The following is a 26337-nucleotide window of genomic DNA, read 5'->3' as shown; positions in this document are numbered from 1 at the left end:
AATTAATAATAATGATAATGATAATGATAATAATAATAATGACCTGTATGTAGATGTGTCGTCCTCCTCTCCTGTTACAGAACTTGGTGAAGGTTGTCTACGTGGAAAACAACACTCAGCATTTGCAAGATTCAGCCAGTGTGCCAGACCGAGGTGAAAGCACAGGGTACCTGGATGTGAAATCTGGTCTTCGTGTCCTGCAGGTCAGCCCTGATGGCCAGCACTTGGCCTCTGGTGACAGAGCTGGAAACTTGAGGTGGGTCTTCCTTTGTCCCTTCTGCTGCCTCCACCTGTCCTCTGAGGGTCAGTACAGCCATGCCTTGAATCAAGAGCTTCCCAAACGCGTCCGTTTCTGGTGGACGCCTGCCTTACAACCCCCTCCAAGGGGCCGGGAGCCCTGCTGCTTCCAGAGAGGCTTCCCAGTGGCATGGGGAGGGTTGAAAAGTGAAAAAAACCTCCCTGCCACCGAGAAGCCCCCATTGGCCTTAACAGGCTTATGCCAGCTTTTTGGTGGTGTGAGTCTAAAGCCCTGGCTGCCAGCGTAACAGGGCTAATAGCTGGGAGGAAGCTAACGTTGGCTCCTCCCCCAGCCCACTCCCACTACACCGGCAGGGACCCTCGCGCCACGTCCCAGTGCTAGGGAGGGTGGCAGTGGCATGCCAGCACAGTCACCCATCAACTGGGGCAGTTGCCCGGGGAGGGCAAATCCGCCAGTGCAGCACCTCGCCACTTCCACAAGCAGATTTCCCCCACTCCCCTTTGGATGGGGCTGTTAGTGACTTGAATGCTTGCTCTAGCTCCTGAGCTGGAAGCAGGACATCTTTCAGTTCACTGTGCATGTAAAGTGCTGTTGAGTTGCAGGTGGCTGGTGGCAACCCTAGTGAAGGGCTTTCAAGGCAAGTGAGAAGCAGGGATGGTTTGCCACTGCCTTCCTCTGCAGGGCCTTCTTTGGTGACTTCCCCTCCAAGTGCTGTCTCTGCTTAGCTTCCAAGTTATGGCAGCCCCCACAAGGGGCTTTCAAGGCAAGTGGGAAGCCAAAGGGGATTGCCATTGCCTTCCTCTGCAGGGCCTTCCTTGGAGGTCTCCCTTCCAAGTAAGGACCCTGCTTAGCTTCCGCGATCTTACAAGACTGGGCTTATACCATACAATTATACATCCTGCTCACTCATTTATGGTTGTTTTATTCTTCACCAAAACCAAACACATGTAACCTGTTGGAACCGATCTGTGCTTGTGGGTTCTTGTCTTTGGTTTTTGCAAACTAAACCAATGGCTGTTGTGGTTTTCCGGGTTGTGTGGCTGTTGCCTTGTAGTTTTTGCTCCTAACGTTTCACCCACATCTACAGCTGGCACCTTCAGAGGCATGGCATGGTAAGATGTGTTTCCGTCCCTGGCGCAACCGAACTAGCTTTTGAGACTGCTACCCTAGCAGTAGACTTCTAAAGGAATACTAGTCAAGGGTGTATATTTCTTTTGACAGGATACATGAGCTAAAACGCATGGAGGAGGTGATGAAGGTTGAAGCCCACGACTCCGAAGTTCTGTGCTTAGAGTACTCGAAGCCAGAAACGGGTAAACACAACCTGTACACTTGAACACACAAACACTTCAAGCTGCCCTCGACTGAATCAGGTGCTTGGTTCATCCAAGTCAGATTTATCCACTCAGGCTGGCAGCGGCTCCGGCAGAGTCTCAGGCAGAGAAAGGTCTTTCCCATCGCCCACTTCCTGGTCCTTTCGGCTGGAGATGCCAGGGATTGAACCGGGGGACTTCTGCCTGGCAAGCAGAAGCTCTACCACTGAGCCACAGTCCCTCTCCATGGTATATTTGTCCTGTTGACTTCAGACAAGCCCGTGGGATGGACAGGGTGGCAACTACTTTAAGAACATAAGAACAAGCCAGCTGGATCAGACCAGAGTCCATCTAATCCAGCTCTCTGCTACTCGCAGTGGCCCACCAGGTGCCTTTGGGAGCTCACTTGCAGGATGTGAAAGCAATGGCCTTCTGCGGCTGCTGCTGCTCCCGAGCACCTGGACTGTTAAGGCATTTGCAATCTGAGATCAAGGAGGATCACAATTGGTAGCCATAAATCAACTTCTCCTCCATAAATCTATCCAAGCCCCTTTTGAAGCTACCCAGGTTAGTAGCCATCACCACCTCCTGTGGCAGCATATTCCAAACACCAATCACACGTTGCGTGAAGAAGTGTTTCCTTTTATTAGTCCTAATTCTTCCCCCCAGCATTTTCAATGAATGCCTCCTGGTTCTAGCATTGTGAGAAAGAGAGAAAAATTTCTCTCTGTCAACATTTTCTACCCCATGCATAATTGTATAGACTTCAATCATATCCCCCCCTCAGACGTCTCCTCTCCAAACTAAAAAAAAGAGTCCGTAAAAGCGGCTGCAGGCTCTCCTCATAAGGAAGGTGTTCCAGTCCCTCAATCATCCTCGTTGCCCTTCTCTGCACTTTTTCTATCTCTTCGATATCCTTTTTGAGATGTGGCAACCAGAACTGAACACCCAGGGAATCATTCTGCAGCTCAATAAGATGCCCAAATCCCTTTCCTGGTCTGTGACTGATAGCACTGACCCCTTTCAGCTGACCCAGGGAATCATTCTGCAGCTAAATTGCTTCTGGTTCCTCCAAAACAATCATGCAGCTCAGGTGTCCTCGTTGCTTTGCGCAGGTATGGCTCTTCTAGCTTCGGCAAGCAGAGACAGGCTGATCCATGTGTTAAACGTGGAGAAAAATTACAAACTAGAGCAGACCTTAGATGACCACTCATCAGCCATTACTGCTGTGAAGTTTGCTGGTAAGGTTCCAGAACTTGCACGTTAGCTGTCTGGTTTCTGGGGGCTTCCTTTCTTTTGCTAAGTATCGGGGTCCTGGGGGGACAACATTTCCCTCCTTGGGGTGTGAAAACCGCTGTGTGACGGGTGGTGTTTTTGCGCACAATAGCGCCAGACGTGAGTGCTGGGCCCTTTCATTCGTTTCAGCCAGATTCAAACACTTTCCCTTTCTGTGCGTTTGCGTCGCTTTGTTCGGCCTGTCCTGGAGAGGCTGTGTTGACGGTGCCCAGTGAAGGCTTGAGGGCTGGTGCTGATAGGCTGAGGGATCCTTTTGTGACTGACAGTTTTTCCCTGTCTTTTCCTGCAGGAGATGGCAACATTCAGATGATTAGCTGCGGAGCAGACAAAAGTATCTATTTTCGCAGTGCACAAAAGGTGAGCTTGAACAGCTAGCTATCTTTGTTCAAGAGCCTACTGCTGACAGAGGATTCCCCCCCTCCCCACCCGCCCCTTTGTATCCACTATTCACTGCTGATCCACTCAGCTCCAGTCCTGTGTAGATTCACTAGAAACGGTTTACGGCACTGGCACACCTGCCAGAAACACCTGCGCTGTTTGAGAGCATGCTTTGCTTTGCCCTCAGGTTGCTGATGGAGTCCACTTTGGCAGAACCCACCATGTGGCAGAGAAAACAACCCTGTATGATATGGATATCGATATAACCCAGAAGTACGTGGTTGTGGCCTGCCAAGACAGAAATGTCAGGTAAACCATTCGGCGGTGATTTCCTCCGGAAAAGGCTTTAGTGCACGTTCGGTTGCCCTATGCCCGTGGTGGCGAACCTTTGGCACTCCAGATGTTATGGACTACAATTCCCATCAGTTGGCCATGCTGGAAGGGGCTGATGGGAATTGTAGTCCATAACTGTAAGGAACCTCAAAGGACTTGAAACAAAGTAACTGAGTTCAGTTCGTTTATTTCATAAGCTTCAACTATCGCATTACACGGAATGCGGATTCTGACTTTCCCGGGCTCAAGGTGTCGCTTTTACGGACAATTCGGCCCCTCCCCAAACTCCCAAGCAGAATTCCCACGACAGGGTGAAAACAAGCTTCAAATACACAAGATAGACGCAGCAAGGTTAAGGCAGTAACCATCCCGGGCATGAAGCCCAGAATGTGGAATGCGCCAAGGACAAGACGAAGAAGCAGAAACTAACCTCCAACCTTACAATAACATCTGGAGTGCCAAAAGTTCACCACCACTGCGGCCTATGCCATGGAACAGTCGGATTCCAAATCTCCCACAAAACCTAGGAACATTTCCAGCTTTTTTTTTTACGAAGAGAAAAGCAAAGCTGACTGTTGTAGGTTTTCTGGGCTACGTGGCCATGGTCTGGATTTTTTTTCTCCTAACGTTTCGCCCACATCTATGGTTGGCATCTTCAGAGGCATGTCACAGTAAGATGCGTTTCTTTCCATGTGTGGCGCAGCGTGGCACAGTGATGCCATGGAGAGAAGGTTTCAGCCATGGATGTGGACAAAACATTAGGGGCAAAAACTACCAGACCACGGCCACACAGCCCGAAAACCCCCCCATACAGCCTGTTGATTTCAGCTGTGAAAGCCTTCAATAATACTGTAATCTCCCACCTGAAACGTTGAAATTGTTTGACACTTCACAACTGCTACGTTCATATGTCTGTCCTCTTCCTTTAGCCATGGTTGCCAGGGAACTGTTGGCCAGAAAATAAATCACAGCACTGTAGTAAATCATGCAAGATTAAAAAAAAAAAAAGATAATATATGAGATTATGGAAGTGGACTTCAAACAAGCTTCTCAAAGGTGCCCAGGGAACTTATCCCACACAATCCAGCTCAAAATGAATGTGATATGTGCTGGAACATTCCTCTCTGGAAATTATGCCCAGCCCTGGTAAACATCTGGCTGTCTGCGTTGAATTCGCATTCCCTAGCTAATGAGAGTATAGCTTTCTGCTGCTGTTTTAAAAAGCTCTTTATGCAAAGGCCTGAACCAGTGATGGCGAACCTATGGCATGGGTGCCAGAGGTGGCACTCGGAGCCCTCTCTGTGGGCACGCGCACACAGAGTTCATCATGCGAGGGTGGAAAATCATCCCCCCCCCCACACACACACATCTAGGCTGGCCTGGGCCACTGAGCACGACGTGTACGCACCGCGGTGAGGAGGGAGGACTCGGCTGGTGGGCCTGGTGCCTGTGCTGCAGGTGGCTGCTGCCCGAGGAGGGGGGGGGCGGGTGCAGAGGAGGCAGAGATGCTAGAGAGGCACAGAGTGGTGCACACGGGACTTGCTGGAGGCTAGAGCAGGCTGGCCCCTGCTCGGGTGGGTGGGGCAGAGGAAGAGGGAGCCAACCATTTTTTTCTAACTAAAACCTCAGCATTCAGGTTAAATTGTCGGGTTGGCACTTTGCAATAAATAAGTGAGGTTTGGGTTGCAATTTGGGCACTCGGTCTCAAAAAGGTTTGCCATCACTGGCCTAAACGCTCACTATAAGTGAGCGGGACTTCAGTTGTGTCAAGCCAGCCGGCAGCCACACACCAAAATAACTTCTCCATCCTCCTCCAGGATCTACAACACCGTCAGTGGGAAGCAGAAGCGCTGCTACAAAGGCACACAAGGGGACGACGGATCCCTGCTGAAGGTAATGAGCGATTGACAAAGCCGCTGAACACCACAGGGTCGAAACGCGTTCTTATCGTGAGCCTGCTGTGGCCCCCGCGTCACTCAGCTCCACGGAGAAAGAGAGCGGCTTCCAGAAAACGGTGCTGGGAACTGAAGGAATGCCCCTGCCAAGCCTTTTGAAAGCCTTGGGCTCTGCCTGGTCATTCAGCAGGCAGATGGACTGGAGGGTGCCTTTGGGTGCCTCTTGTTTACCTTTCTTGCAGGTCCAGTTAGATCCTTCCGGAACATTCCTGGCCACCAGCTGCTCAGACAAAAGCATCTCTGTTATTGACTTCCACTCGGGTGACTGTGTTGCCAAGATGTTTGGACATTCAGGTCTGTCTGCTAGTGCTGCTCCCCGCCCGCCCCGAGACCATTTTTGTCTCCCTTGTTTGCCGATACGCTCCCATGCTTATGCAGTGAATCCCCACCCCCAAATAATAATAATGCAACGAGCAGCAAGAATCTGGAATGTACCAGGTACCATTAATTGCCGAGAAAGCTGATTTTCCTTCAGCTGGCCTCCTGTGCCAAGAGCATCTAGGAAGAAGCATGGCCATGTCCATTCTGTTGCTGTCCTATTGAAATTCTGGCTCACTGGCGCAACATTTCAGTGCCGGTCGTGGGGTCAGACGTGGCTCTTCTGCTTTGCAGTGGGTCCTGAGGAATCTCCCTCATAGATGCAAATCTTTTCGGCCCTGTCCTGTCAGTTTTGACAAGAGGGCTGACAATCTCCTCCCCCTCCTCCTCCTCCTCCTCCTCAGTGAGCAGCGTTCGTGTGGTTCAGTGGGCAAGATGACAGAACTGCATTTCCCTCGTCTGGGAAGAGCACACTGCAATCTGCAGCCTGTTTATGGGAATAAGTGTGCCTCCCTGTGAGCAGGCATGTTGGAATGCCTGCATGTCCTTGGTGAGCAGGCTTTGTGTCCGCGGGGTGCAGAACAATCGCTGGGCTGGCCTCACTTTTCTAAAACCTTGAGACTCAAATCTTGACCGCCCTTAGTAGGATCCAGAGGCGTTCCTCCCATTGGACAAAGTGGGCAGCTGCCCAGGGCGCCACCTTGTGGTGGGCGACAAAATTGCAGGTTCGTTTGTGGGGGATTTTGTATTTTCAGTGTCTTTTCCGTTTTTGGCCTGCGCCGGGGGGGGGGGGGGGGGGCCCAGTGAATTTTAGAGCTAGCAACACCTCAAAATTTCAGGGGATTTTTTGGGAGACTATCCTGATGATATGACCCGGGTCTTGTGGTGAGGTTTGGTTTTAGGGGGGAAGTCCAAAGTGCTATGGATCTCCCAAAGGGAGATGCCCCATCCCCATTAGTTTCCAATGGAGAGCTAGGGGTGCAGGAGATGGGGGGGTTGCTACACCTTTCGAGGGGTCCATAACTTTGGACCCCCTGAACCAAACTTCACCAAACCTGGGTGGTATCATCATTAGGGTCTCACGAAGATACTCTGAAATTTTGGTGCTGCTATCTTAATAATTGCACCCCTGACAACAGGCACCCCCTAAATTTCCACAGATTCTCTTTTTAAATCCACTCCCTTCCTGCCAATGCTTGTTTTCTTTCTTTCTTTTATTCTCTCAATGCCTAATAAAGGTTGTTGTTATTAAATCCACCTCCTTCGGCATGGATTTAAAGGGAGAATCTGAGGTCCCCAGTTTTAACATTGAAAGGGATGCTGTTTCAGGTCAGGGGAGAATCCACCCCAAAATAGCATCACTTTCAATGTTGTTTAAACTGGGGGGCCCAGATTCTCCCTTTAAGGTGGATTTAAAAGGAGAATCTGGGCACCCTAGTTTAAACACCATTGAAAATGATGCTGTTTGGGGGTGGATTCCAGCATCACTTGTTTAAACGAGGGAGCCCAGATTCTCCTTTTAAATTCACCTTAAAGGGAGAATCTGGTGTTCCCACTTTAAATAACATTGAAAGTGATGCTGTTTCCCTTAATTGGGGAACCTGGATACAACACCATAAAATGTTTTCATAGCAGTAATAAAACATTTTGAAAGCATTTTGAAAATGTTTTCCAAAATTTATTTCTGCTGTGTGGCATAGCCCATTGCTGTGTTCAGATTTGTGAGTTGGGGATGTTCTATAATGTGATGGTGACTTTGAAACAACCTGGTGGAAAAAAATCATTGTTTGGTCACGGTGGGGGAGGGTGGCCGCCCATCAAACTCAGGTTTACCCAGGGCTCCAGTTTGCCTAGGTATGCCTCTGGTAGGATCTGGAAGTTCTTCTGGATGTGAGGGGGAGAAGCTGCAACTGGTCTTCATCTGAGGGAGAGGCACTTTGCTTGTGCTCCAAGTCAGTCTTTTTCATTGCTTCACTTGATGTTGAAGATAAGTTCCAGACCTGGCAGGCCTGTTTGAAAATGAGCCCAGCCCCTGTTCCCATAGTCCCGAGTATTTCACTTCACACTTTACCCTCCATTGCGACTTCCTGCTTTCCCCTCAAGTGTCTTGTATGCCATTTCTAGTACCTCAGGGGGGAAAACGCCAGGTGTGGGCTGGCCTGTGGACGTTCTCACGTTTGCAAGCCTGACTGCCTGCGCCCTGGCTTCTCAAAGTCTGCCCGTCTCCTTTGCTTTCCAGAGGTGGTCACAGGGATGAAGTTCACCTACGACTGCAAGCACTTGATCACCGTCTCGGGAGACAGGTGCGCTTTTGGAGCTACGGGAGATGTTTGCAAGGCTTCGAAGCTTAGGCAGGATGGTGTGAAAATGACTCACTTGGCTGAACTTTAAAAGAATTCACAGGAGTTTAAATAGCCTACAAGGAAGAGTCTGCAGGGTGGGGGTGGGGCAGGGTGTCTCCTGGTGGGTCTTTTGGATCCATAGGTAGAAAGGAGCAAGAGAGAGCTGGATCCTGAAGATCTACGGGGTGCGGTGCTCTGTTGCTGTTTCCTTCCCAGGGATCCACAACCTCACCAAAGCCAGAACGCTTCTTTTACTGGAGAGAAGAACTGTTATTAACAGGCCACACCTGCAGGGTGCAGCAGAGAGGGTTGAAGTTTTCAGCATTGTAAACTGGGTTCTTCCCTCCCCTGCCCCTTTGTCCAGCTGCATCTTCATATGGCATCTCAGCCCAGAAATTACTGCCAACATGAAACAGCACTTGATGGAACTAGATCAAGTCCAGCAGCAGCAGAAGAAAGCCCGAGAACAGACGTGGTCTCCACAGGTCAGGTACTGGACCAGACTGCCACTTGTTGCCTTGAGGCGATGCCTTCCTCCCTTGCTCTGGGGTGACCTGGCTATGGTCATGTGATGGTGAGGGACATATCTGACCTCCTACAGGCGGGAAACTTACATTGCCATGCCGAGTGGAAGGAGTTCCTCTGGTGCTGATCTCTCAGCTGACTCCGACACTGAGGATGAGAGAGAGGCGGGAAAAGCATCCTTTCAGACTCCCACCAAAGTGGACTCGGATACAGGTGAGGGAGCACCTTTGGTTCCCAAGGCAGGCTGGGCTTAGGAGAGAAAGCACATGGGATCAGAGCTCCTTCTTCTCAAGGACAGGCCTTGCTTTGCATATGAACTGTAAGACCAAAATGGCCTTCTACTCTTCCCTTGCCCGATGTCAGCCTGTTGAGACTCAAGGAGAAAAGGTAGCTGGATTGAGTCAGGGATCCTGAGAGTCTGTGCTCAGCTTTTAATATTTTTTAAAAGTCCCAATTCTAGGCCTTAAGGATTCAGAAGGTAAAACTTCTTTAATATAACCCAGCTCTGCTAAAAAGCATTTCCCTTAAAAAAAATTACATATGAAAAATGGGTTTCCTCTCCTTTGCCAATGAGTCTTATATTTTGAACATGTCTGCCAATTGCTCACCCCAATATTTTCTGCCGTTCTCCAGGTCCCCCTTGTGTCCTGACCAATGGCAGACTGCCCATGTGGGCCAAGAGACTGGTAAGTAAGATATGCTCATACAGCCAAGGAAATGTTGAGGGACTGTGCGAGCCAGAATGATTAAAATGTTTAACAGCTGATTTGGGTTCATGTCCTTGATCTTGCATCTGGGCAACTCTCCCACTTCTTAACTTCAGTTTATGCGCTCTGTATTCTTGCCCCCCTCTTATGAGCAGGTGGATTCTAACCTGGAGAACCGGGTTTGACTCCCCACTCCACCACCTGAGTGGCAGAGGCTTATCTGGTGAACCAGATGTGTTTCCGCACTCCCACATTCCTGCTGGGTGACCTTGGGCTAGTCACAGTTCTTCGGGACTCTCTCAGCCCCACCTGCCTCACAAGGTGTCTGTTGTGGGGAGAGGAGGGGAAAGGAGCTTGTAAGCCACCTTGAGTCTCCTTACAGGAGAGAAAAGGTGGGGTATAAATCCAAACTCCTCCTCCTCCTTTCCTCCTCCTCCTAATCTTAATCATGATTAAACATAACGTCGTTGCCACCATTAGCCAGGGCCAAGGTCTAATCAGGGTTCCTTTTCAACTCTGCTGTCAGACGACTAATCAGGTTTAATGTATTGTCGAAGGCTTTCACGGCCGGAATCACTTGGGTGCTGTGTGGTTTCCGGGCTGTATGGCCGTGTTCTAGCAGCATTCTCTCCTGATGTTTCGCCTGCATCTGTGGCTGGCATCTTCAGAGGATCTGAAGGATCTAATCAGGATCTGAAGGCTCTAATCAGGTTTAGCTTCAGTGCCTCTGCAAGGCTTAATTGCAGGGTAAGGAAATCAGGCAGGATGTCAAGCTTTTAAATAAGGACAGGCCATGAGATTTTGCAGTTCTGAAGAGCTACGGGAGGGAGTTCTGATCCTTCAGCCCCCAACAGTTTAACAGCTGGGATGCACCAGTTGAAGTTTGGCTTGAATTCCTCAAAGCTGGCAGCAGAGGGCCAACTTGGGAGAACATGGGCTGAGGTTTAGATCCAAAAGAGAGGAAAACACCACAGGAGATTAGCCCCTTGAGTGTGACTCCTTTCTTTCCTGATGTTTTTTGGTCCCTGGACATTGTCTTCTGTCTCTAGCTTGGTGAGGTAGATAATTCGGACGGTGCCACCTCAGCCTCCAGAGTGTGTTACCAGCCGCAAGGACGATGGGCTGAACGGGCTGACCAGGAACCTATCAAAACGATGCTGGGTGCAGATCCTAATTATTTCACCCCTGTTAAAAATGACAGCACGAAGGACATAGAGCTGGAGCCCTGCAGCCTGGACCAGTTGCTCTTACAGGTGAGCAGCATTGACTTACCTGGTCCATGAATCGCTTTGAAGGGGGCTCTCTGGTGTTCCCCCAAAAGGAGAACCAGACTGGGAGCGCTTTTAGACTCTAATGGCAAGAGTCCCAAGTCTCACTGATGGGAAGTCTCACAGGCCGTTTTCCATGCCAGAGATCTATCCATAGAACACGAACAGCAGGGTGTCGAACTCCTTTGTTACAAGGGCCGGATCGGTCATAAACGTGACTCGGTTGGGCTGGGCTCTGGGATGGTCGTGGTGGTGGTGTGGCTGTCTCGGCTGGCCCCAAAACAGCACTACGGGATGCCTGGACTAGGGAACTTGCAGCGGGGGTGGGGGTGCCTTGAGGAGGCTTATCAGGCTCGCAAGCCAGCTGAACCAAGGACAGCTTGTGCAACGGGTCTGAGGAACGCTTTGCAGTTCACCATCCAGCTTGAAACTTCACTTGAAACAATGATGTGACTTTCTACAAGAATATTCATCTGACATAACCACAAGCCTTTGACGTCTGCATTCGAGGTCGGATTTTATCCAGAGGACTGACTAGCTCTGTGTTCCCTTGTTATATTATCACTCCACTTTATGTTGTTGGATAACACTGAGTTGGAACGCATTTGAAATCGCATTCCATTATTCAATTAATTTTGTCACTGAAATCACAGTGGTGCATATTGCTTGAGTTTCCTGTTTATGAATATATAACCGTAACACCCTGTTCCTGGATGTTGTGACTGATGTGTTACAGGTAAGCCTATATTTAGTGCAAAGTCTTTTTTTTAGTGCTAGTGGTGCACTAACTAACTCCCGTGGTGGATTTGCAAGTCAGCTGAGGCAGGCCAGATCAGGGGTGGGGCGGGGGGAGGGGGTTGCCTCAGCTAGTTCACAGGCCTGAGAAGCTCTCTCAAGGGGCCAGATCTGGCCCCTGAGCTGGGCTGCATGTTGGACACCCCTGAGAGTTTCTCTGATAAGCTTCTGAAGTGAACCCCCACCACTCTGAGGAAGTCCAGCGTAGAGGGTGTGATTCCCCCCTCCACACCCACCCAGACAGGGCTCATTCATTTCCACAGGGCTGGCAGAGGGACACCCCCCAGGTAGATTTCTCAGTGGACCAGATCTGCCTTCTGCCTGCCTAATTACAAATAATGGTACCCCAACTGCTGTGTGAAGCATTCCCTTGTTCCTTCCCTCCTGCTAAAGGAGCAGCCGTGGCGTAGGAGTTTAAGAGCTGGTGTATCTAATCTGGAGGAACCGGGTTGGATTCCCCGCTCTGCCGCCTGAGCTGTGGAGGCTTATCTGGGGAATTCAGATGAGCCTGTGCACTCCCACACACGCCAGCTGGGTGACCTTGGGCTAGTCACAGCTCCTCGGAGCTCTCTCAGCCCCACCTACCTCTCAGGGTGTTTGTTGTGAGGGGGGAAGGGCAAGGAGATTGTCAGCCCCTTTGAGTCTCCTGCAGGAGAGAAAGGGGGGATATAAATCCAAACTCTTCTTCTTCCTCCTCTTCTTATATTGGTCATGTTGAGCCTCGAACGGTCTACTCTGGCAGCAGCTCTGCAGGGTTTCAAACAGGAGTCTTCCACCTCATCTGCTGTCAGGTCCCATAACTGGAAAACCCAGGACTGTCTCCTTCTCTGCAAATCACGTGCTCAAAAACGAGCATATTAATTGATTAGTGCTTGGGGCCAGCAATTGACTATCAATATATTTATGCAGCAGCCCTCATTTTCTGGTTCCAAGTTCCTGAATTTCCTGCAGTTTGTCCTAGAGTCCTGTTTGTATCCACCTGTGGGCAAAGTGCGTGAATTCATTTGATTCCTAAAGGACAGAAGGGGCTCTTTTCTATCCTGTGCAGGCTGAGAGCATTCCCAGCAATAACATGGAGGACTTTAAAGAGCCAGATCTGACTTCCGAAGATGAGGCCACTCCAGAGCTTGAATCCCTCACAGCAGAGAAAAGTGGCCCGTCTGCGCAGATGAGCAGTGACCCTCCAGAGGCAGTGAGGTGAGTCCTTGCTGAACTGCCCAGGGCTTCGGCCTTAAGTGCCCAGCTGCAAATTCCATTGGATCTTGTGGTGCTTCCTGCTAAGAAAACCTGTTTAATGTATTGTTGAAGACTTTCACTCCTGGAGTCAATCTGCTGTTGTGGGTTTTCTGGGCTGTGTGGCTATGGTCCGGTACTTTTTGCTCCTAGCTATGTGGGTGAAGTGTTAAGAACAAAACTACTAGACTATTGCTACACAGCCTGGAAAACTCACAACAGCGAAAATGTTTCAGACTCACTGCAGTGGGCCTAGGCTGTGGAGAGCCAGCGTGGTGTAGTGGGGAGCAGCAGTGGCGTAGTGGCTAAGAGCAGTGGCTAAGAGCAAGTGCACTCTGATCTGGAGGAACTGGGTTTGATTCCCCGCTCTGCCGCTTGAGTTGTATAGGCTTATCTGAGAAATTCAGATTAGCCTGTACACTCCCACACATGCCAGCTGGGTGACCTTGGGCTAGTCACAGCTTCTTGGAGCTCTCTCAGCCCCACCTACCTCACAGGGTGTTTGTTGTGAGGGGGGAAGGGCAAGGAGATTGTCAGCCCCTTTGAGTTTCCTACAGGAGAGAAAGGGGGGATATAAATCCAAACTCTTCTTCTTCTTCTTAGTGGTTAAGAGCAGGTGCACTCTAATCTGGAGGAACCGGGTTTGATTCCCCGCTCTGCCACTTGAGCTGTGGAGGCTTATCTGGTGAACCAGATTAGCTTGTGCACTTCAACACACGCCAGCTGGGTGACCTTGGGCTAGTCACAGTTCTTTTGAGCTCTCTCACCCCCACCCACCTCACAGGGTGTTTGTTGTAAGGGGGGAAGGGAAAGGCGATTATAAGCCCCTTTGAGTCTCCTTACAGGAGAGAAAGGGGGGATATAAGTCCAACTCTTCTTCTTCTTCCTATGGAAGACCAGTTGCTCGTTGCCATTTTATTGCCTTTGCCTGCTAAATCTCAACTCTTTTGTTCAATAAGCTTGACCCAACAAATTAACCCTTTTCCAACATGCACTGCTGCACTCCCGTTTCTTCTTCGAAAGGAGACCTGGGAAGGACTTGCTTCTTCAGCTGACTTTTCAGACGGAAGCCACTAACGCGCAAGAGAAGCCGCCGGATAAAACTTACTCTGCCATTTCCTTGGATTCTCAGGCGTCTCTGCTTGGCCAGCTACGGGAGGGTAAGGTTCTGAGAGATGCCTTGCTAACCCTGGGGCATACCCGCCTGCCCACTTGGGAATTCCTGCATGATGTTGGCTTGAGTCACAGAAGCACATTCGCCGGGGTCCTCTCTGCCAGGGAAGGGTTAGTGCATAGGCCAGTCGTGGCGAACCTATGGCACGGGTGCCAGAGGTGGCACTCAGAGCCTCTTTGTGGGCACGCGCAAACAGAGTCCCCCCCCCACACACACACACACACATCTAGGCTGGCCTGGGCCACTTGGCTCGATTATTAGCATTAAACCTAAGACTTTATTTTGGGGAAGCAGTGTAGGTAACCCTGTTAAGCGGTGTTAAACCCCACTGATTTTCATGTGAAGAACTAAAGCGCAAGCCTTTACCTGGGAGTAAGCTTGGGTGCTGGCAATGGGGCTTGCTTCTAAGTAAATCCTCCTAGGGTCGTGATTCACCCGTTGGAAGCGTTGCACGGTTGCTTCAAAGCAAAGCCACCGACTACCACCAAGCTTAGTCCCAAGTAACACACGCCTCGGAGCCAACCATTTTATCAAAACGAAAACCTCAGTATTCAGGTTAAATTGCCGTGTTGGCACTTTGTGATAAATAAATGGGTTTTGGGTTGCAATTTGGGCACTCAGTCTTGAAAAGGTTCGCCATCGCTGGCATAGGCTGGCATAGGCTTATGGTTGTAAATCTCTTTGAGGACCCAGAGGGGAATCTGCAGGCAGAGCTACCCTAACCCTTATAACGGTGATCCTGCCAGCTATGCTGGAGCAATGGTTCTCCCCAGACAACCTCACAGGAAAGGACCCAGCTGAAAGCCCTGGACTGTACTAAATGAATCAGCAACCTGACAGTGTGAGTAAATATAGAACTGCACATGAGACTAAGTAACATGTCACACTGAACAACAACAGCTGTGACGCACAGAATATGAATATACTCAGACAGCGCAAAAATGTGTTGTGGAACGAAGTAGCATGTCCTGCTGAGGACTGGCTCTCAGTACAATTCATCAGTGAATGTGACTCCCGTGGGCTCCAGATGCGATTGGTGCAAGAACCTCTTCAGAGATCCGTGCTGAGAGGAGTTATTCCACCTTGTAATCACAGCATCATGTCAAACAGCCACAGCTCTTTATACACAAGCATAATGCAATTGTGTAATAGTACATCTTACCCACATGTAACGCTGATTGAAAATTTTTGCTTTGGTGATGTTACCAACTTGGGCTTAGTATTTCTCATCCTTCAGGAACAACTGTAAAAATGTCTCGAGGTTAATTAGTGTGAGCTTAGAATATGAAGGCCAACAGTAAAATCTTGTTTATTGGGAGACTCCACTGATGGCAGACTCAAAGTGGTTCACAATATGAGAAAGCAATAAATGCAGCAAAGCTATCTGGCAGTAACAAATTAATCCACAGGGGACGGAAATGGACCAGAGTGGGTGGGCGAAGCTCTGCCCCAGATGGCAGCAGCCTCTGCCTGCCCCAAGGCCCTCCCTCCCTTGCTTCCAGGACGCAGTTTTCTTTCAGGATGACCTCTTATGTGCAGTTCTGTCTTTATTTACGCTGCCACATCACTGTGGCTCAGTGGTAGGGCATCTGCTTGGCATGCAGAAGGTTCCAGGTTCAATCCCCGGCCTGTCCAGTCAAAAAAACCAGGTAGGAAGGGAGCAGCAGCGGTGTAGGAGGTTAAGAGCTCGTGCATCTAATCTGGAGGAACCGGGTTTGATTCCTCGTTCTGCCGCCTGAGCTGTGGAGGCTTATCTGGGGAATTCAGATTAGCCTGTACACTCCCGCACACGCCAGCTGGGTGACCTTGGGCTAGTCACAGCTTCTCGGAGCTCTCTCAGCCCCACCTACCTCACAGGGTATTTGTTGTGAGGGGGAAGGGCAAGGAGATTGTCAGCCCCTTTGAGTCTCCTGCAGGAGAGAAAGGGGGGATATAAATTCAAACTCTTCTCCTCCTTTTCCTCCTTCTCCTTTTCCTCCTCCTTCTATGTGAAAGATCTTTGTTTGAGACCCTGGAGAGCGGCTGCCAGTCTTAGACAACACTGACCTTGGGGCGTTGTGTGGTTTCCGGGCTGTATGGCCATATTCCACCAGCAGCAGCATTTTCTTCTGCTGCTAGAACACAGCCATACAGCCCAAAAACCACACATCACCCCAGTGATTCTGGCCATGAAAGCCTTCGACGATACTGACCTTGTTTGACTGATGGTCTGATGCATTCATTCAAAAAAGAGCCACTGTGCTGGTAGAACCGGAACCTGGCCCAGCAGCCCTTGGGGGAGGGGCATCCTTGCCGAACCGCTGATCCTCTTTTCTTGGTTTCAGACCAAGAGTCTCTCGTTTCTGCCGTCGAAGGAGAGCTGACAGACCTGGACGAGAAGAGCAGCTCTTTGCCCCAAACCCCAGAGCAAGAGAAATACCTCAAGCACCATTTTGAGACTCTGTCTGATGCCCACAGTGAAGGTACCGCATCCGCATCCACGCTGTGGAAACCCCCAGCAGCCTTGTGCTTGTCTCGGTTGCGAGGCAAATGTGTTCCGTCTGTCAAGGCGCGGTTTGGCAGGGTTATTAAATGTGGTTTCAACGGCCCCCCGCAAGAGCAAGCTCCTTGTCTGACCTTTCTCAAGACCAAATGCACCTGCCAAGAAGGGTGCCTGTGCTGCCACTGCCTTCTCCCCATTGAACTCTTGCAGGGGGAGTCCAATACTGTGAAGTCCCTCCGGTCTGGAGGGCAGTGGGCCAGCTGCCTCCTGCCCACCTTCTTTGTGAACTCCAGAAAGCCAATATCTCTCACTTTCAATGCAGAAAAGTTTGATGGGACCCTGAAGGACTTGAAAGCACCGGAAGAGGAAGAGGAGGAGGCTGCCTTCTTTCACAACCCTCGCCTGAGCATTTCTGCCAGATTTCTTTCAAGCTGCCAAAAAAACAGCAGGTTGGGGAATACTCTGTTTTATGAAAATTATGTTTTGTAGACACTACAGACACCAGGAGGACCTTTTAACACTCCAGATGTATAGACTACAATTCTCATCCAGCTCTCGCCAGCATGGCCAACTGGCCATGCTGCTGGCAGGGCTGAGGGGAATTGTGGTCCATAACTGTATCTGGAGTGCCAAAGGTTCGCCAACACCACTGTTCATAGTCCCAGACTATTCCTAGGAGGCCCACCTCTCTCTGCAGCTCTCACGGGAGAGCCACGTTGGACTTTCATTCGTGGGCATGAGGCCTGGCACTTCAGGGGAGACCTGGGTTTGAATCTCACTCGTGCCACAGAACTTGCTTGGGTGACCTTGGACCAGTTATGCTCTCTTAGCCTGACCCTGTTTTACTCTCAACCTCAGGGTTTCCGCGGGTACCCTGGGAGATGCCGTGAGCATGTCCCAGGGTAATTAAGTGCAACACTACCCGCCCGCCCTCATATTTTTGTGGTGTCTCCCAATCAGCCTAAAGTAAGGACATGGAGCTGGCTCCATGGGGCAGGGCCTGCACAGGTCAGCATTTCACCTGACCCCAGTGCTTCCCTTCACACCCCTGGGAGAGGGAAGGTGGGGGTGAATGGCGTTGTGGGCAATGGGAGGGAAGGTGGAGAGGTGGCGGCAGGGGTACTCATGAGATATATGAAGAGTGAGGTCGGCGGGCAACCCTGACCTCGAAAAGTTTGGGAAACACTGCTCTAACCTATATAGCTGGGTTGTTGTGAGTTTAAAATGGAGGAGAAGAGAAGGATGCCAGCCGCTTTGGGACCATACTTGGGAGAAAGGCAGGAGACAGATGAATTAAATAAATAGCAACACACAAAGTAACCCGAAAATCCATGTTCACATTCTGCTTGTGTTTACACAGGTTTCTGAGGACGCGTCAGCCGGCCCGGCCCGCTTGGGGGGTCCCAGACCAGGTTCAGGAACAGAGTCCCTCACCCAGTGAGCCCAAGGCTGCAGAGGCAGGTTGATCTCTGGGAGTGGCCACTCTCTGCAGCTCACGGAGAGCCACGCTGACTCCCCCTCCTGGCACGAGGCCTGGCCCTTCAGGGAGCAGCTGTTTCAAGGTGGAATCCACCTGCCAGCTGCAAACCCTGCTGGGCAAGGGCCTCGTCTGCTTTTCTGGGACATGGGGTAGCTGCCCCACTGGGGAACAGGACTCAAAAGAGCCACCGGTGGCTCCTACGCCTCCGCATGAGTGTTACTGATCTGTTGAGTACTGGATGAGCCAGTGGGTCAGGTGATTCCGCCCTGCAGATCTTGACATGGGGTGGTTCCTGGAGAGCTGCCGCTGCCCTGGGCAGATTGTCCAACAGTCTGGACTTTGGCCTACCACTCTGGCCAAACGCCGAGGCGAGAGTCCCATGAAGTTGCTCCCTTGGGAAAGGCACTCCTGCCTCCCTCCCCAGGGTGGGTAGGCGGCCATGATTGAATGACAGCCTTCTTGCTCCTCCTCCTGGGTGGGCCACCACTCAGACCTAGCCGGGCCCTCAGAAACCCTCCACCCCAGGGTCTGAGAACGACTTAACTTCTTCCCTCAAGGACTTCTGGGATCTGTAGTTCTGATTAATGGTCCTGAGCCACCTTGGTCACTGATTCCAGGGCATCTGTATAGAGTTCCAGAAGGCATGAATGTGCTCACCTGGGAAAAGAGTTTACATTTTGTAAAAGAAAGAAAGAAAGGATAAGGATGTTCCCTTTTTAAAAACTGAACTAGAATCTAGGACTCTTGTGGGTTTGATTGATAACTGGGAAATAATTGGTTTTAGAAGCCTCCTGAGGGACTTCTGTTTGAGCTGAAGGACAAGCCAGATACTCAAAGAAGCCGTCTTTCAGGTGAGAAACTTGGCAGTGATTTTGGGGTTGGTGGTTTGGGCCCTCCTGCATAATAGGATTTTTGCAGCCCCGGCTGCTTTTATCCTGCAACTGAGTTCTGCTCTGTGACAGAAATGCCACGCCTGGCTCTTCCCATGTCCCTTTAACAAGGAACATAAGAACTAGCCTGCTGGATCAGACCAGAGTCCATCTAGTCCAGCACTCAGCTACTCGCAGTGGCCCACCAGGTGCCTCTTTGGACCACCTGCAGGATGGGAAGCAATACCTTCAAGCTGCTGCTGCTGCTCCCGAGCACTTGGTCTGCTAAGGCATTTGCAATCTGAGATCAAGGAGGATCAAGATTGGTAGCCATAGATCGACTTCTCCTCCATAAATCTGTCCAAGCCCTTTTTAAAGCTATCCAGGTTAGTGGCCATCACCACCTCCTGTGGCAGCATATTCCACACACCAATCACACGTTGTGTGAAAGGATGCCGTCATTCTGATTCTGCCTTTGAAGCATCCTCTATGGTGCTACTTTTGAACGAGGTCCAGAAAATCTGACAGGCACACAACGCAGTACCATTTGGATTGCACCGGCTCCCTCTCTGTTTCCTTGCCCAGTACAGTGTTGTTGTTGACATTTTAAATCTATAAGTGGTTTGGGATTGGAATAACTGGAAAAAAATTCCTCTGCCCCTCTGAGCCCAGGAGAAGGGCTGGGCTTTGGACACCCCCTGGACATGAGATAAAATTGGCATGTGTATAAACCGGAACCTTCTTACCCATGGCTTCCAAACTGTGTCACAACCTTCAACCTTCTGCCCCATCCCTCCCGTCCCTTGGTAGCGTCTGAAAACTTACCTGTCAAGCGTCTGATCTGGCATGAACAGTATTTTTACCAACTTGTGTTGCTGATCTGTGTTTTTTTGATTTTTGTTGGTGTCTGCTGGTACTTGATTTATACTGTGACTTGACTGTTGCGTTTGTGTCTTCCTAGAGCTCTCTGATATAAATAGCAGGATACAACTGATCTAAATAAAAAAGATAAACAAATCCTCTTTTTTGTCTCAGAATGGCAGATTCTCGTTGAAAGCTTTGAAATTAACCTGCAATCGCTGCGTTCCAAATTTCAAGAAACTTTGCATCTTTATGATAAGGTGAGATAGGAGACAGGTAGCCATGTGGGGCCCTCTTTCTTGAAATCTGCGTTTCCCACCTGGAAACCACGGGCCGCCCGTTTGTCTCCTGGTTCCGTTCTCAGCGCTGGTTCTGGCCATTAAGACCGGGCACATCCTGGGACTGGCAGGGGTGAAGGAAGTGCCTCTCCCTGTAGCCACCCACAAGCCCCCTGAGACCCTTTCAGCAAGTGGTGGTTGTGGCTCCATCACTACCCCAGGGAGGCTGCCCCCTTTTTCTGTCGTTGCCACTGTCCCGTGGAACGGCCTCTGAGTGGAGCTTTGGCACAACAGGTTCCAGTGACGATTTCGTGTCCTGTTGGCCATGTTCGTGATGGGCCTTGTGTGCTGGGGCAGCACTGTGTTTGGTGTGATTGAATCCTTTATCGTGCTGTGTGTGCAGTTTTGTTGCTAGCAACTTTGAACCTGGTGAAGAATGCAGATGTTAAATAAGGCTTCTTTTTGAAGCAGGGGGGGATCAGCTGGTTAGTTTCCTTGGCTCTGCCTCATTGTGGCTCAGGTAACTATTGTCAGGGGTGTAGAACAGTGATGGCGAACCTTTTTGAGACCGAGTGCCCAAACTGCAACCCAAAACCCACTTATTTATCGCAAAGTACCAACACGGCAACTTAACCTGAATACTGAGGTTTTAGTTTAGAAAAAACAGTTATTTCGGGAGGCTTAAGCAAGCATTCGAGTGTTGGGTGGTAGTCGGTGGTTTTGCTTTGAAGCAACTGCGCAACTCTTCCAATGGTGAAACGCCAAACCCCAGGAGGGTTTGATTTCAGGAGCAAGCTCCCATTGCCAAAGCAACTGAGCTTGCTCCCAAGCAAAGGCTTCTACATGAAGTTCTTCACATGAAAATCAGTGGGGTTTAACAGCGCTTAACAGGGTTACCTACGCTGCTTCCCCAAAACTTGGTCTTAGGTTTAATGCTAATAATCGAGCCCACTGGTTCAGGCCAGCCTAGATGTGGAGGGGGGCACTCTGTTTGCATGTACCCACAGAGAGGGCTCTGAGTACCACCTCTGGCACCCGTGCCATAGGTTCGCCACCACTGGTGTAGAATCTGTTGCCAGATTTATCAGCAGAGTAGAGCAGAGCTACCCATAGTAGACAAGGAGGTCTAGTAGTCCAACTTCATACACTCAGCAGCCTCCCACCTTCTTAGGAGATGTTCTTTCCATTGCGGGTTTTTACTTGGATAGCGGCATAACACTATACCCGTGGTGGCAAACCTTGGCAATCTAGATGTTATGGGATCATACCATCGCTCTCGCCAGCATGGCCAATTGGCCATGCTGGCAGGGGCTGATGGGAACGAAGCTCCATAATAGGGATGGCTTAACCTTTTCAAGACCGAAGTGCCCAAATTGCAACCTAAAACCCCACTTATTTATCGCAGCCAACCCGGCAATTTAACCTCAATGCTGAGGTTTTAGCTAGAAACCGTTGGTTCTCCTACCCGCCGAAAGCAGGCCAACTCCTACCTAGCTTCCAGCAGTCGCCAGATTCAAAAGGATATTGAGGAGATAGAAAAATGCAGAGAAGGGCAACAAGGATGATTATTGAGGGACTGGAGCACTTTTCCTTATGAGAGGAGAGGCTGCTTGGGGACTCTTTAGTTTGGAGAGGAGACGGCTGAGGGGATAAGGATTGAAGTCTATGGCCAATTATGCATGGGTAGCACGTTGACAGAGAGAAATGCTTCTCTCTCTTCACAATACTAGAACCAGGGGCACCCATTGAAATGCTGGGGAAGAATTAGGACTAATAAAGCGGAAACACTTCTTCACGCAACGCAGATTGGTGTTTGAATATGTTGCCACAGGAGGTGCATGGCGGCCACTAACCCGGGATAGCTTTAAAGGGGCTTGACAGATTTATGAAGGAGAAGGATTTATGGCTACCAATCTTGATCCTCCTGATCTGAGATTGCAAAATGGCTTAAATGTGACCAGGTGATCGGGAGCAACAGCCGCAGAAGGCCCTTGCTTTCACATCCTGCATGTGAGCTCCCAAAGGCACCTGGTGGGCCACTGCGAGTAGCAGAGAGCTGGACTAGATGGACTCTGGTCTGATCAGCTGGCTTGTTCTTATGTTCTTAAGTCCTGCACGCACCGCTCTGTGCATCTCCAGAATCTCTGCCTCCTCTATGCCCCCCCCCCTCGGGCAGCTGCCACCCGGAGCACAGGCATCAGGCCTACCAGCTGAGTCCTCCCTGCTCACCACGGTGCGCGCATGTCGTGCTTAGTGGCCCAGGCCAGCCTAGATGGGGCGGGGAACGCACACACATGGATAACTCTGTGTGTGTGTGCCCACAGAAAGGGCTCCGAGTGCCACCCCTGTCACCCGTGCCATAGGTTCGCCATCACTGGTCTATAACATCTGGAGTGCCAAAGGTTCGCCACCCCTGCTATATACAGTTCTAAAGCTACACAGGACTGAGCACTACGATAAGTAAGAAGCCTAAAGATACATACAGAGTTCTATACGCGGCCTTTATATGTTCAAGCTAGTACTTTGCCCAGCAACAGTCTTCCATAGGAACAGTGTCACAGTCTCTTGCACCAATCACATTAAAGGTCGACTATCACAAGTTACTCCAGACTCTGGCTCCGGCTCTGTTGCTGACCCAGCTATCTGCGACCTAGGAGATGAACCCTCTCATTTCACGTACCATAACAAGATTTTCCTTCCTCATTCCAGGGTGGTCTCATCCCTGCCCCGGTAGAGTTTTCAAGGCAAGAGACAGAGAGAGGTGGTTTGCCCTTGCCAGCGTGCGCATAGTAACCGTGACCTCCCTTGGTGGTCTCCCATCCATGCACTAACCGGGGCTGACCCTGCTTAGCTTCCAAGATGAAATCGGGCAACCTGGGCCATCCCAGTCTGGGCTGCTCTAGGACACAGGCCCCATTTTGATGCTCCGTTGTTTGACGGTGATTCTTGCTGCCCTCTCGTGCCTGTGGCCAAGGCCAGTCCTCCCACCACACACAACCTCCTCCTCCTTCGTGTCCCAGAGAACCAGGCGTATGTCCAGGGAAACTCCCAACAGAGGCTTGGCACCTGCAGCTCTGGCTTGACTCTCAGGGTTGGATCCGGGCAGGGGACTGGCAGGTGCCCAGCCCAAACACATGGAGGCTCTCAAGGACTGCTCTTGCCTTCCTTGATTGACAGCTGTCAGCAAAGGAAGGCAGGGCTGGAGCCAGGAACGAAGCAGTGAAAGCTCTGTGCTGATTTCCTGTCTTCTGCAGGTGACTTCCTGCCCAGACTCCCGCAAGGAAGAACTCCTCCAGGTCAGAAAGCTGCTGCTCAGGACTTCCTGCTGGATGAAGAAGGAGCTGGACTCGAGAGCGGTGAAGGACAGCCTGGATGTGGCCACGGCCACGGACACCGCCTGCCTAGGCCTGAGGCAGCTCCAAGACAACGAAACCCACTGCCTGCTGAAGCATTACTCTGACTCGCTTCTGGAAATGGTGGAGAGAAAGCTGGATGAAAGGAGCAAAGCAGATGTCACCTGAACCGCCTCATCAGGTTAGGACCCCTCCGCTCACACACACACACACAGACAGATTTTATTGCCTTTGACAGACATTACCTCCTGTGTAGCTGCTGAGGAGTCGGCCACTTGGGAACAAAATGTGGTCAACACTCGCGTTTCTCTGTGCATAAATGTTTCACGCTCTTCGCTTTGTTAAGGGCCCAGATTTCACAAAAAGCATTCTGTATGAGAACAAGGTAAGCAGAGCCCAGCGTGGCCATCTGAAGCTCCTTCTGAAAGTGGGTGTCTGTGATGGGTTATCTTATTTTATTTTAAAAAAACCCTGTGTTTTGAATAATAAAATGTTTGAATTGAAAAGAGCGTGTGTCTTACTTCGTACTGCCCTTGGAACTAAAGAGGGAAATCATTTTTGTTTCAATTTTAAGCAGCACCGTGCCCGGTCATAGGTCTTTTTAACACTCTTGACTTTCTCCTGATTTTCTTGGCAGCTGATACACCAAGCCTTGGAATAGGTTTGAGCATAATTTAAGCAGGTTCTCTAAATTCCCAGCTTTCCTTTATTTCTTAAAGCAAGTTTCTTGTTCCATCCCATGTCGTGTAGAAATGTGCCTTTTTGCTTATACCTCTGCAAGGGAGCAGAATAGAGACTTACACTTGTTTAAATGAAAGCTGGGTAGTCAGAGACCTGCTTGAACTATCCTTACAATGATGTGCTGAGATTGTAGGGCTGCTTTTTAAAAATAAAAATGAAACCACTCATCAAACCACTCCCCCTGCCCTGAAGACAGTAGTCCAAGTGTCAGAAAATGGGCTGGAGGTGCGTGGCAATGGGCCAGTGGACAGAAACACTGTGCACCAGGGAAAAAAGGAACTCAAAATCAGTTTCCAAAAGAAGATTAGGATAAAACTGGTCCCAAACGAGCTGGGGAAAAACAAAGACGACGCAGAAACTGAAGGCATAACAAAGTGTGGGATTTTGTGCATTTACCACTTCCTAGGCGGCTGTGTGCTTTGCACTGAGTTTTTCCTGCAGTTTGCCATTTTCAGGGGAATCTTCAACTGTGAAGCATCCCCAAACTGTGGACTCCACCCTTCCCCCCCCCCACTACATTCTCAGTTACTTCCACTGTAGTCTGAAATGATACAACCTAATGTGGGGTTTGAGAGTATGGGGTGGGGGTAGAATTCATCCATGGTAGACAAATTGTTTGAAGGCATCTCCAGCTAAAGAATCTTGAACGGCAGACCTGAAAACCCCTTGCAAGTCCCCCCTCCCACTTTCCCACGAAGTTGTGAAAAACAGTCCCAGAGCTCAGGCGCCCCAAGGTCCGTGACAGATAGTAAGAGAAAGCCACCTGGCTTCCTGCCCCCACGAGATAACGGATACAACAGCGTTTCTCAAGATACCAAGGTGTCAGGAAGCCTTGTTTACAAAGCATGTGAAGCCATAAAGTATAGATCAAGGAAAGAATGCTTCAGATGGCAGTGGCAACCTAAAGCAGGCTGGGTACATATATCTCGTAGCAACGTCGATTTGTAGTTTCAAGCAGTTCCATTGAGTTAGGAATGCATCACATAGTTTGAATTATGTTGTGACCCACCCAGAGCCCTTCGTGGATAGGGCAGGATATAAATCCAAAAAAATAAATAAAATGAAACATACAGCCCCCCTGACACCCAGCTTCCAACCTAGTCCCCAGCTGTAGGAGAAAAGATTGAGGACTGAAAGACACAAGCATTGCTGCAATAATCACTGGTGTTCTGGCTGTTTTTGCAAACTGTTTTTAGAAATTTTTAACAGCAGCCTTTGAAGGTAGACCAGGGTGATTGTCCCCAAAAGGTGGGAACTGGGCTGACGGTGGCAGAATAGCCTGTGGGCAGCTTACGAGCACTTTCCTGGAGAAATATTTGAACTAGGCAGTGGTGGCAAACCTTCGGCACTCCAGATGTTATGGACTACAATTCCCATCAGCCCGAATTGTAGTTCATAACATCTGGAGTGCCAAAGGTTCGCCACCACGGAACTAGGGGCTTCCCAGCTGATAATCTTCGCTTCCCAGCTACATCAAGTCTCAAGCGTTGTGTTTCTGGATCTGGCCTTGGTTTTTTAAAAAATCTGAAATCAACATATACGTATAATTTTGATTTCAGGCAGTTTAACACTCCAGTCTGCATGAGGCACTGGCTGTTGTGCATGGGGGGGTCTGAAGAGTTCCAGGCTACTTGAACTGACCCAGAGACCCACCCACAAGTCCCTCTGCTTTGGCATCGCCTTGTCCAGGGGGCAGCTGCTGCTGGTACTGGACCTGGTCCAGCAAGGCCATTTCCTTAGGACGCGATGGGTGGGGAGAGACCTCGGCTGAACTTTCTCTGGCTTGATTTGTTAACCAAAAAGAGACAGTGACTGTGTAAAATCAAACTGCTCAGAGAGCTGTCCATAGAAACAGGTTTATTCAAATCCGCGCACCAAAGGAGACATGGAAATGTCTGTTTGAAAGGAGAGATTTGCTTGCTTTTAAGCCCCGGAGCTGCAGCCACCAGCATCTGGAACAGGAAGCGGGAAAGCCCAGCAAGCAAAGGATGCATGAGCAGCGGCCCAAATGGAGCTCTCCGAGATCATGGGCTGGGGGCCCATGAGGGCTCAGCAGGGGAGGCAAGGAGAGGCAGGGGGGTGCTGGCTGGCTGGCTGGCTGGTGCGATTTGTCCCGCTTCCCTTTTAAATTCAACTTGGTCATAATATATACAGAACAAATGCCATGCCTAGTTCACAAATTAAAAAGCAAGTGAAGGAAAAGAATGCACAGTTAAGAGTTATTCCTTTCTTAATCATTTTTAATTACTTCAGGACTTTTTAAAAATGCAACCAATCATTGCAGTTTTTCCAGTGGTGGGATCCAAAAATTTTAGTAACAGGTTCCCATGGTGGTGGGATTCAAATTGTGGCGTAGCGCCAATGGGGCTGGGCGGGC

The 26337-nt window shown here is 50.1% G+C and overlaps 1 protein-coding gene across 3 annotated transcripts in view; it reads left to right on the top strand.

The window, feature by feature from the left end:
- Positions 1-23725, top strand: part of WDR62 (WD repeat domain 62) — a 39466-nt gene extending 15741 nt beyond the window's left edge. The window contains exons 11-30 of one of the 3 annotated variants that reach the window (XM_048502022.1): positions 81-256; positions 1481-1572; positions 2688-2813; positions 3158-3225; positions 3434-3555; positions 5397-5472; positions 5717-5828; positions 8092-8155; positions 8559-8684; positions 8796-8932; positions 9353-9405; positions 10476-10679; positions 12538-12686; positions 13749-13882; positions 16221-16358; positions 16701-16827; positions 17739-17835; positions 18643-18709; positions 19763-19848; positions 23121-23725. In XM_048502022.1, the coding sequence (XP_048357979.1) occupies positions 81-256; positions 1481-1572; positions 2688-2813; positions 3158-3225; positions 3434-3555; positions 5397-5472; positions 5717-5828; positions 8092-8155; positions 8559-8684; positions 8796-8932; positions 9353-9405; positions 10476-10679; positions 12538-12686; positions 13749-13882; positions 16221-16358; positions 16701-16827; positions 17739-17835; positions 18643-18709; positions 19763-19848; positions 23121-23387 (2421 nt within the window). In that variant the 3' untranslated portion in view covers positions 23388-23725. Of the gene's footprint in view, positions 1-80; positions 257-1480; positions 1573-2687; positions 2814-3157; positions 3226-3433; positions 3556-5396; positions 5473-5716; positions 5829-8091; positions 8156-8558; positions 8685-8795; positions 8933-9352; positions 9406-10475; positions 10680-12537; positions 12687-13745; positions 13883-16220; positions 16359-16700; positions 16828-17738; positions 17836-18642; positions 18710-19762; positions 19849-23120 lie in introns of all 3 variants that reach the window. The other 2 variants (XM_048502021.1, XM_048502023.1) reach the window with 2 other exon arrangements.
- Positions 23726-26337: the final 2612 nt, after the last annotated feature.

This window comes from Sphaerodactylus townsendi, linkage group LG06, assembly GCF_021028975.2.
Source record: "Sphaerodactylus townsendi isolate TG3544 linkage group LG06, MPM_Stown_v2.3, whole genome shotgun sequence".
NCBI lineage: Eukaryota > Metazoa > Chordata > Lepidosauria > Squamata > Sphaerodactylidae > Sphaerodactylus > Sphaerodactylus townsendi.
This window is presented reverse-complemented; position numbering and strand designations above follow the sequence as displayed.